General features: G+C 43.0%; 1 protein-coding gene across 5 annotated transcripts in view; it reads left to right on the top strand.

Moving 5' to 3' along the window:
• Positions 1–14,778, top strand: part of FPGS (folylpolyglutamate synthase) — an 85,065-nt gene that overhangs the window by 13,422 nt on the left and 56,865 nt on the right. For all 5 annotated transcript variants that reach the window (XR_015057585.1, XR_015057584.1, XR_015057587.1 and 2 more), the window contains exons 2-7: positions 749–872; positions 3,118–3,240; positions 3,371–3,424; positions 5,038–5,102; positions 5,468–5,573; positions 9,778–9,849. Coding sequence is in view for 1 of the 5 variants with exons in the window: in XM_085878926.1 (XP_085735052.1) it covers positions 801–872; positions 3,118–3,240; positions 3,371–3,424; positions 5,038–5,102; positions 5,468–5,573; positions 9,778–9,849 (492 nt within the window). In the remaining 4 variants the exon portion in view is untranslated. The remainder of the gene's footprint in view (positions 1–748; positions 873–3,117; positions 3,241–3,370; positions 3,425–5,037; positions 5,103–5,467; positions 5,574–9,777; positions 9,850–14,778) is intronic.

Below are 14,778 nucleotides of genomic sequence, written 5' to 3'. Positions count from 1 at the left end.
TAACTACCCATTGGAATTACCCTTCATAACTACCCATTAGAATTGCCCTTCATAACTACCCATCAGAATTGCCGTTCATAACTACCCATCGGAATTACCCTTCATAACTACCCATCGGAATTACCCTTCATAACTACCCATTAGAATTAGCCTTCATAACTACCCATTAGAATTACCCTTTATAACTACCCATTAGAATTACCCTTCATAACTACCCATTAGAATTACCCTTCATAACTACCCATTGGAATTACCCTGCATAACTACCCATCGGAATTACCCTTCATAACTACCCATCGGAATTACCCTTTAGAATCACCTTTTTGAGGTGATCAATCACTTACCCTTTAGAACCGTCTAGAATTGCACATTAGTACTCTTTAGAATTAAACACGGTGAGTTCGAAAGGTTCTTCGTCATTTTTGTTGGATGGATGATTGAAGGAAGGACATATCAAATGTTGAAGCGGCTCCACCGCTTAATGATACTCAGTGCTGTATGTATTTTGAGACGTTAACATATTCACCAAATCAATTAAACAGTTACCTTCAGCGTAAGCCTGACTCTTGCTGTCACCCTTAACAGCACCCTTGTTATTCCAACTGGATTCTCCAGCTTTGTGTGTTATTATATATATATATATATATATATATATATATATATATATATATATATATATATATATATATATATATATATATATATATATATATATATATATACTGATTGATTGATTTGTCATCAACAGCTCTCCACGACTGCAGCTCACCTGACTTCCCAAGGAGGTGGATCTCTATTTCATGTTTGGTGGCAGTTTGTGTCTCCTAAGGGCATCTCTGACCTCGAGCACTCGATCCTTGATGGACTACAAGGTTACCGACTTCGCACTGCATGTTATTTATTTCCTACTCCAGATTGTTTGATTTGCAAAACATTATCATGTTTGAAATTCTCTGCCAGTCAAGTCTCTCACACATTTATGGCCAATAACTCTCTTATTGACCCCAGCATCTTGCATCCATGAATACAAAATGAAGACACTGCTGCCTTCACAGACATTACTCGGATAGTAACTTGTGCTGCTCACTGGTTCACCTTGTCATGCTACAATTTCATTCAATAATTTTTTTCTCATTTTCAGTGAATAAAATTATGTTGTGTACTGATCTTCTACGAGCCTTGACAATGTATAAAAAAATGTTTATCTTTATCAAAGTTTTAGATTCTTTAGCTCATCTGGACTTTAGTTCCGTGAGCTTGTGCGATCAAGCAGTGTCTGTAGGTACATGAGTGAGTGAGTGAGTCAGTCAGTCCTGAAACACTTCAGCCATTATCACTTGAACCAAACACACAATTTTGATGAAACTTGTGGCTGATGCTTAACGAAGGTGGATTGACCACATCAAAATCTGCGATCATTAACGGGGTCTCCGGATTTTTTTGACCTCCCCCCCCCAAAAAATAGGTATTTGCTCTCTTCTACAAAGCTACACACACAATTTAGATGAAATTTGACCACAATCTTCATCACCCGGAATGTACCAAAGAGTATTGACCGCATCACAATGTGCACTTGTTAAAGGGTCTTTGGTGGTTGGTGGGGGGGGGGGTGGTTCAACCCCCAAAATAGGTCGTTGCTCTCTTCTCTGAGACTGCAAACACGATTTTAATGAAACTTGACCACAAACTTCAACAACAGTAATGTACCAAAATGTATCGACCGCATCAAAATCTGCACTCATAAAGGTTTAATGGGGCGCGGGTATTCATCCCCCAAAATAAGTATTTGCTGTGTCCTCCGAAACTACGCATGCAATTTTGATGAAACTTGACCATAACCTTCAACACCAGTAATTTATCAAAATCTGCACCCATAAAGGTTTAATGGGGCGTGGGTATTCATCCCCCAAAATAAGTATTTGCTGTCTCCTCTGAAACTTCGCATGCAATTTTGATGAAACTTGACCATAACCTTCATCACCCTTAATGTACCAAAGTTTGCTCACGGCGTTAAAAAAAAAATTCAGGGTCTAAGGGGGTCTGCTGGGGTTTGAGTGACTGTTGCTTCTGATCCAGGTGAGCTTCAGGCCAGCTGATCCTATTTTTGAAGTTTGATCATACTTCCTTTGTCACACTTTGTACTTCCTGTTCTCCAAGTGCTTTATCTTCGGCCATGTCAGCGACTCGTAAATGGGTACTGTATCGGCACTCTTGAGATAAAATAAACACTTGTTAATACATAGGAAAGAAATTAAGGTTTAAAAACTAAGAGCAAAACAATCGATGAACCAGTTAACAATAAATAAATAAACAAGCAGTCATAGACTGGTACTTATGAAATCGTCAACTTGACCTCTGACCTTGTCTAATAAAAGCTGTCTCAAGAGAAGGTAGCGACGCAAACCAGAAGTTTCTACGATGATTCTGTACCAAGCCATCAAAAATCTAATGTTTTGGATGTTTGACCTCACTGTGACCTTGACCTTTGACCGATTTTGACCAAAATCTAATCAGCGCAAGCCACCACCCTCCTGAATCGCGTGCTGTAATTTGACATTGGTAGCTTCTTTTGTTCTCGAGTTATCATTTTTTGGATGTTTGACCTTTGACCGATTTTGACCAAAATCTAATCAGCACTAGCCATCACCCTTTTGAATCACGTGGTGTAATTTGACAATGGTAGCTTCTTCCGTTCTCGAGTTATCGTGCCTACACACAAACACACCAACAGAGGACGGAAGTCATCAATATACTTACGAAATCTTAAATTTCGTAAGTAATAAATAAAGTTCTCCCTGTGCAAATTATTATTTGGAGTGACTTGTTGGATGACAAAAGCACGGTGGGCAGGATACTAATTTGAGTGGGTAATTGAATGGCATGACGACTTGTTTCTTTTATCTGTGTTATGAGTTGCACCTGACTGGGTACTACCAACACATATACAAAATTTGGAAGAGATCAGGCCAGACTTGTGTGTTTTTTTTTTCTTTGATTTTCCGATGTACATACATACATACATACATACATACATACATACATACATACATACATACATACATACATACATTTGCCTTATTTAATAGAGTAAGATAACTAATGAGCACTGTTTGACAGGAGGTGGTGAAGTTGCTTAACATGATGCAAAAACCAGGGGGTCGAGGTGGTGAGCCATGTCCGCAGCATGCACCTGAGAAGGTTCGTCAAATGGGCATGGATTTGGAAAAGCTTGGAATCAAGGTGAGTAGCAGCATGAGGGTTTGAATGTCAGTGTAAACCAGAGTAGGGAGTTTAGCAATGCAAGGAGGACATGGTTTGATAATGGACAGGATGAGGTCAAGGAGGAGTACGATTGGGAATCTGTTCGCAGGTTTCGGACTTGGACACACTCAATGTTATTCATGTGAGTGGAACAAAAGGCAAAGTGAGTTTCTTCAATTTCCTCTCTTGTCACCAACAATACTTTCTCTTTTTGTTTATTAAAACCACTTTGTTTTTAACTCTGACATAATGCTTTGTCATTTTATTAACCAAATTTCCAACTTTTTGTACCTAATATTTTCAATTGTATATAATTTAGTCTTGCCGATAAGTTTGTAGATTTGAGTGTTTGTTTCAACTGATTTACAGGACATTACCTTGTTTTCTACACGTTACCTTAACATTATTGCACATGTTCCATTTAAGTGTCTTTTTTTTTTCATTTTGGGGGGCAGGAGTGGGTGTTATGTAGGCAGCATTGTATTTTCCTCTATCATTTCAATGCCCATCCCATGTTACCTTGAGGGGCATTAAGATTTGAGAGTCACCCTCAAAGTGCTGACTGGTATCCTGTTTCGGCCACACTGGCAGTGTCGCCGGACCAGATGGGGCAGGCAGATTGCCCCCTCCCCTGAAGTTCATTACCAGTCTGGCTGGGTTTCATCAACAGTTCGAGAGTAACATGGTAATTCTCCTGAGACAAGTTTGGAATGCGAATCCTGAATGCTGGATCTTGATAGTGACACCCATATGTTATGCACAAAAGGAGTGAGGAGTTGGCGGAGGGTTACAAATCTATGAAGAATGAAATGTAAATGTCACTGGGGGCCAGGACTGGGCTGAAGCATAACAGTGGGGATGATCCAGCTGCTTGAAACTAGTCATGAATGCTGGTCTGCACAATGTTTGGCTTTGTCATGGAGGAGAAGCACTTTGGTTGACGTCCCTCTGCCTTTATCCTTGATGGTCTGCCCCGTTTTTGCATGAGGTTGGCATGATCGCCTGTTGTCGTTGTGTGAGGCGTGATCACCTGTGATTGCACGAGGTTAGCATGATTGTCCATCGGCAGGATTCCCTTGGCATCCCAGAAAATTGAGTCCATTCTCTTGTTGACTGAGAGTTGGGTTAGGTGCGATATTTCTTGGGTGATTGTGATCCCTCATGCTTTCATTGCATGGATTCCATTCTGGATACAGAATCGCAGAGATTAAACCATGTTGCGTTGGCCAGCTACCAGACGAGTGATAACACTGACAAGATCTGCACGAAGCGGGTTGAGAAGCTAGTGACATGATGATGCCTGCCATTACAAGTGACACCACAATCGTCCAGGATCAGTCCTGTAGACTACCATTCTGATGCAATATCCTGGAAGGACACCACATCTTGACGTTCTTTGATTTTTGTTGGAAAGTAACTTGAAAACTTCCTGTCCTATGTTCATTTTGTTAGTAGATGTTAAACATCCATCCTCTGCTGTGTTTTGAATATAGTTATGGTATCGATGGCCAATACCGAAGACCAATGCTTGCCTGGGGTTAATTTTAGAATGAGAATGACCCCCCCCCCCCAGTATATCTTTCTGGATATGTTTTTATTTTTGGAGTGCTTGTATATATGGGCCAAATGGTTTACTCCTGTATCAAGTTGTCCTTGTATTTCCTTCTATCTCAAAGTTTATGAAGGCCCTTTGCTGGCTGCAGATCAATTTGGTGTTTGCCAAGCTGAAGTTGTGGTTTGTAAAACTTCATTAATTTGTTCTCTTTATCCTTATAGGGTTCCACCTGTGCATTTGTGGAGTCAATGCTTCGTCATCATGGTTTTCGTACCGGTTTGTACAGGTCGGCATTGCCAGATTTGCATTTTACATATCGTTGAGTTGTTGCAAACCAGTTGCTTTCTTGTCTCTACCATCTTTACTTCCCCCCCCCCCCTCCTTCAGCCTCCCAGCTGAAACGAGTTTGGAATAAAGAAATGGAAAGTAACCTCGCATCTCCCTCCCCGATATTTTCCTGACTGACAGACCCTGACAAATTTTACCAGTGTTACGCCGACCAAACTTATCGCGTTGACGACGTACTTGTTATTGACTTTAAATGTTGGCCTTAAACCTGGACTTAAAGGTGGTTGGAGTGCAAAGGCATTAATTGCTAGCACATCACAACTCGGTAGCAGCAGCACAAATCTGTCTCCATCTTGTGTCCAGCTCCCCACATCTCATCTCCGTCACTGAGCGGATCATGCTTAATGGGGACCCATTGCCACGACAACGCTTTGTGCAGTATTTCCATCACACACGAGGCCTGCTTCAGGTACTGAGGTGTGTATGTAACCTTGTGCTATTTCTATGTGTGTGCATGGTGAACCCCAATGGTGTTGACTTGCCATTCTCTCTTCGGTCACATGACAAAACATGCTCATATCTTAAGCCTATAACATCATGGTGACATGCAGTCAGCATCTGGCATGCCACTTATGGACGGGGTGAATATGATCACGGTATCTTTGGAGCCCGTTTGATGGGGGAGGATCCCAAACTGCCTTTGACGACAAACGAAATGCATTAATAAATGGCTTTACTCGTGATTGAAATTTTGATGAGATGCTTAACAAATTTCTTCGATGAGGTTTACTTTCAGAGGGAAAATACAAATATTTAAAATGTTTATTTATTGTCCGACAGGATGGTCTGACACTTTCCTCGAGGCTGCCGGTTCTGGGTTCAATTCCCGTCCTGCCTACAAACTGTCTGAATGGGTGTTTCACAAGCAGGGCATCACAAAGTGCACCATCCCTCGGATGGGCGTTGTTAAGCCAAGTGTCCTGCCTGCTGGCGTTAGTAGGTGGACGTTAAAGATTCTACGTCTTTCCCAAACTGTAGGCACGTTATCGCCGCCATTCTGAACAAATTACAACCTCCTGCCCTAGCCCACAGGGGCACTACATCAGCTGCACAGCTGAGCACCCCCAGCACCGACGTGCTGTACACGCTTGCAACACAACATTGTTTATTCAGTTCAGGTCATGCATACAAAAACCACTTTCAAATAAGTTGCAAGCTTTGAATACTCAATAAATATAATAAATCAAGGTTTATTTTTATTGTGGCATTGGGTCTCATTTTACCGAATTACTTGATAAATGCAAGGCTTTTAAAATTGTATTAAACACGCTTTGGTCAGGGTGAGGTGCCTATCGTAATATTGTATCAACCTTGAAATGAAAAAGTATTATACATCAGCAAAGGGAAAAACTTAGCTTTGCATCACTGCTTGTTTTATAAATTCTCCACCAAATCAAGTTTGATTACCACCAACAATAGTACAGCCAGATTTGATCTGTGATTTGCTTACAGGTATCATGTAAACCTGTTTCATGGTTGGGTTGTCAGCGACGAAACCGTCTCCCCCACCAGGTTCCCTGGTGAGGAGGGTGTTTGGATATGGATACCCAGCAGGATTAAAAACAAAATCTGTCAAAGGGCAGAAGAGCTCTTCTGAGCCAACGGCCAACTGTGTCTGCGGACATCGTCCTGCAGTTGGGTTACTTTTTTTTAGGTTGATGGCAGGATTTTCACTCCAGCCACCGTAAAACACTTCATTCCACAAAACCCACAAATGTAAGTAGATCTGAAAACTCACTCCGTTGGAGTACCTCCTGTGCAGCTGTCCTCCGCAGGGCAGCTCACTGGATGATGTGATCGGGGCAAAGCCTTTGGGACCCGCATTCCTTGATGATAGGAGGAAAACCACGGGATAAACCTCCAGGGTCAGATTATGGTGGTGTGTGGCAGAGTGGTGCTGAGGTGTCATCCACCAGACTGTGGTTTCCTTTTGTTAATCTGAGGCGGTCCCTTCGGGTGGGTGCCTGGAATGTCCTATCCTTAAGAGAGGATGATCACCAATCTCTGTTATCATCTGAGCTCAAACGTTTGGACATCGGTATTGCAGCACTCTCTGAGGTTTGGAGACCAGATTGTGGCGAGATCATGGCGGGTGGTTACACCTACTATTGGTCTGGTTGCTCTGATGGTTACCATGCCGAGGGAGTTGCTGTAGCTGTGTCCAATAAGCTGACTCCAGTGATAATTGCGGTAGCACTGGTCAACGAGTGAAGAGGAGACTAAGAATTCATCACTCCTTCGGTGTCATTTCCCTGGTCTCTGAATATGCTCCGACTGAGGTGAGTGATCTCACCATGAAGGACGCATTCTATGCCATGCTCGTGTCTGTAGTTGATTAGTACCCCAGGCGAGATACTCTTCTTGTCTTGGGGGATTTCAATGCATTGACTGGAACTGAAAGGGATGGTTATGAGACATGTGTTGGGCTCCATGGGTCTGGAACTGTGAACCAGAATAGCACTAAGTTCCTTGACTTTGCAAGAAGTCATGGACTTCTGCTTCATGTTCTGCTTCATGTGGCTGCTTCATGGTTTCAGCGTCCACAGGCTCATCGCTGGATTTGGTATTCCAAGGCTGGTGGTGTGACAAAGGAGATTGACTATGTGCTCATTGATGGTCGCTGGAGGTTGATCCAAAACTGCAGGGTCTACCGGAGTGCTCAGTTCCTCAATAACGACCACAGGCTTCTTGTAGCAACTCTAAAGTTGCAGCTTAAATCCAGGAGAATGGTACCATCCCAGCCTAGGCTGGATGTAGGCAAGCTCAAGGATGAGAGAGTAGCTGAGGAGTTTGTGAACAGGCTGAGTGGGAATTTGGGGGGTCTGGGTGCTTTGGGGAATCCTGAAGAGTTCTGGAGAGCCTTCAAGACCACCCTCCTTGATGTTGCCGGTGGATGTCTTGGAACTCACCGTCGGGTGAAGAATAATTTTATCTCTCAAGGGACACTGGATACCATTGACCAGAGTCACAGGGCCAGGCTGAATGGCAGAGCTGAGCTGTTCAGGGAGCTGAGGCGTAAAACTGTAAGGGTGGACAAGGAGGTCTATGTGTGAGGAATCTGTGAGGGGGTAGAACATCACCTGTGGTCAAGTGATTCTCGTCCTTACAGGGGAATTTGTGCATTGCGTTACTCCAAGCCTGGCCCTCAGTGTACTGCAGTTTGAGCGGAGGGTGGTGGGCTCTTGGCAGAGGAGTCTGAAGTGAAGGCCCGCTGGGCCGGTTACTATGAGTGGCTGTACCACGCTGATCCGACAGCTGTTGAGTTGGACATCAGGGGTGTTACAATCCCTGTTGCTGACCCTCCAATCAACTGTGATCCACCTTCGTTTGTTGAAACACAGGCTGCGGTGAACCGGTTGAAATGGGTTTAGATAATTTTTGAGATATCCTGCTCACAGACAAATTGGGGTGAAACAATAACCTCTGTCAACTTTCGGTGGCAGAGGTAGAAATTGAAAAGTTATCATATCTGGATCTTCACTAAAATGGAATCACTTCCTGCTTGACAGACACCCAATTTGTCCAGCCAGTTTCATCCGAATCTGTCCATAACTTTTTGAGATATCTTGCTGTATATTGTTTTTGGCCCCATCACTCAATGATGAAGAATTGCTTTAAAAATTCTCGGATCCAGATCCAGATCTTCACCAAAATCTAATCAATTCATCCTTCAGATACCCAACCTGTCCACTAAATTTCATCCAAATCTGTCCATAACTTTTTGAGATATCCTACTAACAGACAGACAAACAGGCAGGGGTGAAAACACAACCTCCGTCCCCCTTTGGTGGCGGAGATGATTACGGAGTCGGTGTGACGTGTCTCACATCATCATGTGAACTTTCAGTATAATACATTTCTTGTACAAAGTACAAATTGATGGGGAGTTTGTCTGAATTGCTCGTTTTACCAAAAGTAGAAATCAAACAAAGTGAGAATATTTTGTATCAGAAATTGATTAAACAAGGAAAAAAAGACAAAATGTCAGAGCCTCCGTTGTTTTAGTAATTTAGCTCTACGAAGTTAAAGGGCTAGCCAATATTTATTTACAACTTAAATGGCCACCAGTCTACCAATTAGCCATCTTTGATCGTTTACTGTGCTTGTGCAAGTGTATGCCATCATATCCTGTGCTTGTGCCACGTTTGAACAAAATCGGATCATGCGAATCCAATAAATGGTTGGGGGCACATTTAAGTAACAAAATTGCCTCCAGTCGGCCATCTTGGATTTGACCTCAAAAAAAAAAATGTGCAGATGCAAGCCAACATTCGTTATCTGTGTGCCAAGTTTGAACAACATCCGTAAATACATGTCCGAGAAATGGTTGGAGATGTGTTCAACATCGGGGTTTTTTTGCAACTAAAATGGCCGCCAGTCGGCCATCTTAGATCACGTCGGAAAATAAAATGATGTGCATATGTATACCATCGTGTCGTCTTTATGCCACCGAAGCCAATGCCACACAAAAAAACCGAAATCATTTCTTTTGTCTTATTGTGTTGGAAGGAATGAAATTGTCGGTCACACCACTCATGGGCATGTAAGAACAAGGCTTGATTATGTGGCAAGTAGTATTGCCATATCCTATAAAACTTGTTTTCATTATCCAGGCACATGGCCACCAGCTGGGCTACTTCCACTTCCTCACTGTCATGGCATTTTATATTTTCTTGGAAGAGAAGGTATGTATTTTCTCCACAAAGATAAGAAAGTAATCGTCTTCTCTCCTATTTTAGACGTGTCCATCCATTGGCTCTTATTTTGTAATGTTATTTTTTTTTTTGGCTTTTGATTTTGATATAAAAGCAACTTTGATCATGTTCCCACATTTGTAATTTTATATTTTGTTTTTTTGATTGATTACAGCAGGTCAAATGTCCGAGTTATTAGTTTGGATGATTCCAGATGAGTCATATAATACGCAGGGATGTTGATGTTGAAGGTGTTAATAGACCAAAGCTGGTGTTAGACAATCGGATGTTTTTTTTTCGGATGGATTGTAAATCGTAGGTTGTGATCAATTCGATTTTATTTCCCTTCAATGGTTTTACCCATCAATAAAATCTGAGCCCAAAAACCCCTCTCACCTCTCACATCTCTTTCACCCTGAAAGTAAAATGAATGGCATCACTGAAAGGTTGTTGCCCTTGGATGTTAAGGCCCGGTCACACCTTGACGTTTTAGCCAACGTATGCCGATTTTTGAATTTTTTTTCTAAAACGCTGGCACACGTTGAATACGTTATGGGTAAGTTTTGATAACATTGAGAGCACGCTGAAAAACACTGCCATACGTCGTTGTACGTTGGCTTTAAACGTTGTACTTTTCGGTTGTCCTCAATTTTTTTCATGCTTGAAATTTCACGACGTATGCCGGCGTATGACTCACACGTTCCACTATGCTGGCCACAAGTTGTATGCACGGTCTGCGATCGTTGACAGACGTCAACACATGCTACTTGTAAGTTAATCATAAGTTGAGACACGCCGAGGTAATGTTTAGCGTACTCGAAACTTATTTCTAACCTATGATTAACGTGTTGTTGGCACGTTACGCGATCGTTGCCACATGTCGACAGACGTTACTTTTAAGTTACTCATAGGCTGAAAGACGTCGGTATAATGGATCGTCCTTGCGTCAGCGTCCATGGCCACGGCCAGGACACTTATTTGCAGCATTCTTCAAACTTTTCTTCGGCATGACGAGGATGTTCACACTTCGATGTCTAGCTTGGCTATGATTCCAATTGTCCATGGGCAGCGTCTATTTAAAATAGTCGAGTTTGAGCGTTTTAACACGTTCAGAAGAAACGCTTCAAATTTCAAAACCCCAGCGTCAAAAAACAAAGGCGAGTGACAGCAATTTAAATCGTTCATTGTAAACAATGAAAATAGCAGAGTGGTACCGTTTAAAAGTCGTTGAGTGTAAAAAAAAAAAATCCAATTGTTGAGCGCAAGCGTCTACTTTCAACAGTGGGGTTTGAGCGATTTAACACGTTCAATAGAAATGATTAAAATTTCCGAGCGTCAGCGTCAAAAAACAAAGGCGAGTGACAGCAATTTAAATCGTTCATTGTAAACAATGAAAATAGCTGAGTGGTACCGTTTAAAAGTCGTTGAGTGTAAAAAAAAAATCCAGTTGTTGAGCGCAAGCGTCTACTTTCAATAGTGGAGATGCAGCCATTTAAATCGTTGAGTGGCAGCCTATGAACCTACCCGTGGACACGCGGACGCAAGGACGATCCATCATAACCCACACCCTCCCCCTCACACCCACCTACTACTGCCAACATGAACAAACTACTACTACTACTAATACTAATACTAATACTGATACTGATACTGTTACTGCTGACATGGACATCGACTCAAAAAGGAACTCGAAAACACTGTTGGGTTCCCCTTTTATGAGCAGCATTTTTATATACCAATTCCCAAAACCGCTGGGAACACGTCTTTATATGGCATTTGTAAGCTAGAAACACATTCATTTTTTTTTTGTCGACCGGAAGACGTCATTGGAATACGTCTACATACGTCGATGTGTGTTGGGACTACGTAAAGAATTGGTTCAAAGCACGTCAAACATAAGTTAGCAATAAGTTTCGCATAAAAAAGACATTACCGCGACGTGTTTCGACTTATGAGTAGTTTATAAGTAGCCTTTGTGGACGTGTGTAAGCGTCCACATATCGTGTGTAAAACTTATCCCCATCGCATGTGGAACGTGTGTCATACGCCGAGTACGTCGTAAAATTTTGAACATGTTTAAAATTTATTGACGTACTCTACTTACTACGACGTATGATAGCGTACTTTAGCGTTCTACTCACATATACCAAACTTACTCATACCGTATTTGACGTGCCCCCAACGTTTTAGACACATTTTTCTTAGGTCGGCATACGCTGGCAAGATCGCCAAGGTGTGACCGCAATGTTGACACTTCCATTTCTATGGCAGTTATGATTCGAATCGTTGTGCGTCAGCCTTTTAATAGGCTACGTCACGACATCGTCGGCGATGCGTGCAACGCGCTATGCCTAAGTTAGACTATCGTTGGGCATCGGTTGTGTAGGCCGACAACAGGTTCAGCATTCGTTGGTATAAGTTATCTATAACACAACGAAACGTTCTGTGTCCATTACTAATATGTTCTGCATACGACCAACTCGTTATGAATACGTCCGAATCTTAAAAAAAAACATCAAAAGTTCAACGTCAGCCAGCGTTTTACATACATTTTAATACGTTGCCATCGCTGGCTAAAACGTCAAGGTGTGACCGGGCCTTTAGTAAATTGGCAAATTTAACATGGTCCAATCGTTCTTAATTCGCTCACGAGAAGCCACCTGCTACCCCTATTTCCTCTAGCTGGCATTCAATATGACATTGTACAATTGTTGTTTACTACTTCACGATTAGTAAATTGAACCAAGAACCTATCTATCTAGTTAACAGCAAATTGTCACTTATTTCCTGGGCATTGCTCTGTTACTTTTTCTTTCTTTTCGCGAGAAGTTAACTTGGATGTCACCGAACCATGTTAACGTCAACAACCAATGTCCACAAGTCTTTGTTTCAGGATCCATGATTGGTTGGTGGTTATCCAATCATTGATTCTCATTGTGTGTACCACTGATTGTAATGGTCAGTAGTGATCATACCTGTCAAGTCTTAAAATTAATACCGGTCGACCACAAGGATTTCATACCAACTGCAATTATGGATTTCATGACCTTGCTGATTATTGGAAGTAAGCCTGTAGTTAAGGGGACAAGTTTTTGCAACTTTTTATGCAATGCAGTGATGTTGGCTGATTTCCAAACAGATTGTAAATGACCGAGTGCAAATGATCGGGTGAAAATGGCTGAAGATGGGAAAGGGCAGCAGAGCAGGATTTTAGCACACATGAGCTGATGCTGTCCAGTCCAGTTGCAGAGTCAGAATCAAGGGTTGAAATAAACTTCTCCATCTTCTCAGGAGCAAAAGATACAGATTTCAGGAGCAGTTGGGTATGATAAGAAAGGGTGAGTACCAAGAGTGAGGGGATGGGGATATAAGATTAGGAAGCAAACACAGAATTGAGGTGTTCAGCCTACTCACGAACGGAGTCGGCTGAGGTGTTATTTGAAGAGAGGGAAGGGATGGAAGGGAAGCATCACCAGAGATAGACTTAACAAGGCACCACCAGGTTTTAGAGCAATGAGTGACCATAAGTGTGTCCATATTGTTTGAGAGAGATGTAGATGGAGGAGTTATTGTTTGGAGGGTTAGGGACAAATTAGGTTAGGGACAACACACAGACAAACGAGGTGGCAGCGGAGGGGGAGTCGCAACCAAAGGAACTCCTGAGGTTTGGGAGGTGTAAGATCAGTACACGGACAGTGAAATATTGAGTTATTGTTGCAAAGAGCAACTCCACCACCAGGTTAGTGCTCTGGCCCATCAAAGCGGAGGAGATAAGAGCCATTGAGAGACACTAAGGAGTCAGGGACAATGGGACATCCTGTGAGAGGAAGGGTTCTTTTAAACAGTTGATGTCCGGTTTATCAGCAGCGGCCTGGATTGAGAGATCTGTCAGGTTGGAGCAGAGGCCTTGGATGTTTGAGGTCCACATGGTGGGGGACAGTGGTGGAGGCATTGGGAGGGTGCAGGATGGGTGTAAAACTGGGAGGGGGTGGCGGCTGGGTGAGTGTGGGATTTAGGTGAAGATGGGAGGGGGAGGGACATGGCTGAAAATGGGAGGGAAGGACTGGAAGGAAAATTGGAGAGGGTGGGATGAAGGGGAAGATGGGAGGCGTGGAAAGAAGGGGAAGCCCTGATGATTGGGGTGAGGGGTAAGCAGGACAAGAGGGAAACTTTGAGGGGGTGGTGTGAGGGGAAAACTTTGAGGAGGAACCATGGAGTGGGGGAGGGGGCTGCAGAAGAGGGGACATGAAGTGGAGGGATGCTGAAGAGGAGACTTGTAGAAGGGGTGTGTTTGGAAGGATGCAGGCTTTGAGGAGATGTGAGGGAGGGTACTGACATGGAGGTATTTGTCACTGTAAAATACCATGAAGGGGATTTGATGGTTCAACCTTGCCTTTCCCCACCAGTACTGTGGAAGAGTCAGTCCCAGGGTAAAAATGGATCTGACTGCTGTGCACAGGGTGAGGTTCCGTCTCTTCGGGGGAACTTTTGAAGATGATGGGTCACCCTGGGCTGCTGGGATAAAAACAAAGGAGGTTGGGGAGGTCATCACCTTTTGGTTTTGGTATTGTGTAGGTGGTAGGGGCACCACTGTCTGTTTATGGGAAAACGGTGAGGACACCACCTCTTGTACGTTAGGGAGAACTGTGCTTGGTCTTGCTGCTGAGAAAGGGGGGAACACCTCCCATAACAGCACTGAGGCAGACTGACGGTGGGGTCACCTCCGCCTGCTGCCAAGGCAAAGAGCCTCTCAAATCAACTCCTTACAGAGGGACTGAGTGGCTATGTTAGGATTCATAGTTACATTTTCAACATTGGTAAATGCCAACTCGTGAAGACAACAAAATCGTCACCAAAAACCTGTAAAACTAATGGAAGACATTGTTTTGGTTAAACTCAGGCACTCAAGACAAAAATTTG

The sequence above is a fragment of the Eptatretus burgeri genome, chromosome 4 (assembly GCF_056783735.1).
Source record: "Eptatretus burgeri isolate ZD-2024b chromosome 4, Ebu_testis_v1, whole genome shotgun sequence".
NCBI lineage: Eukaryota > Metazoa > Chordata > Myxini > Myxiniformes > Myxinidae > Eptatretus > Eptatretus burgeri.
Note: the sequence above shows the minus strand (reverse complement) of the source record. Positions and strands in the feature narration are given on the sequence as shown.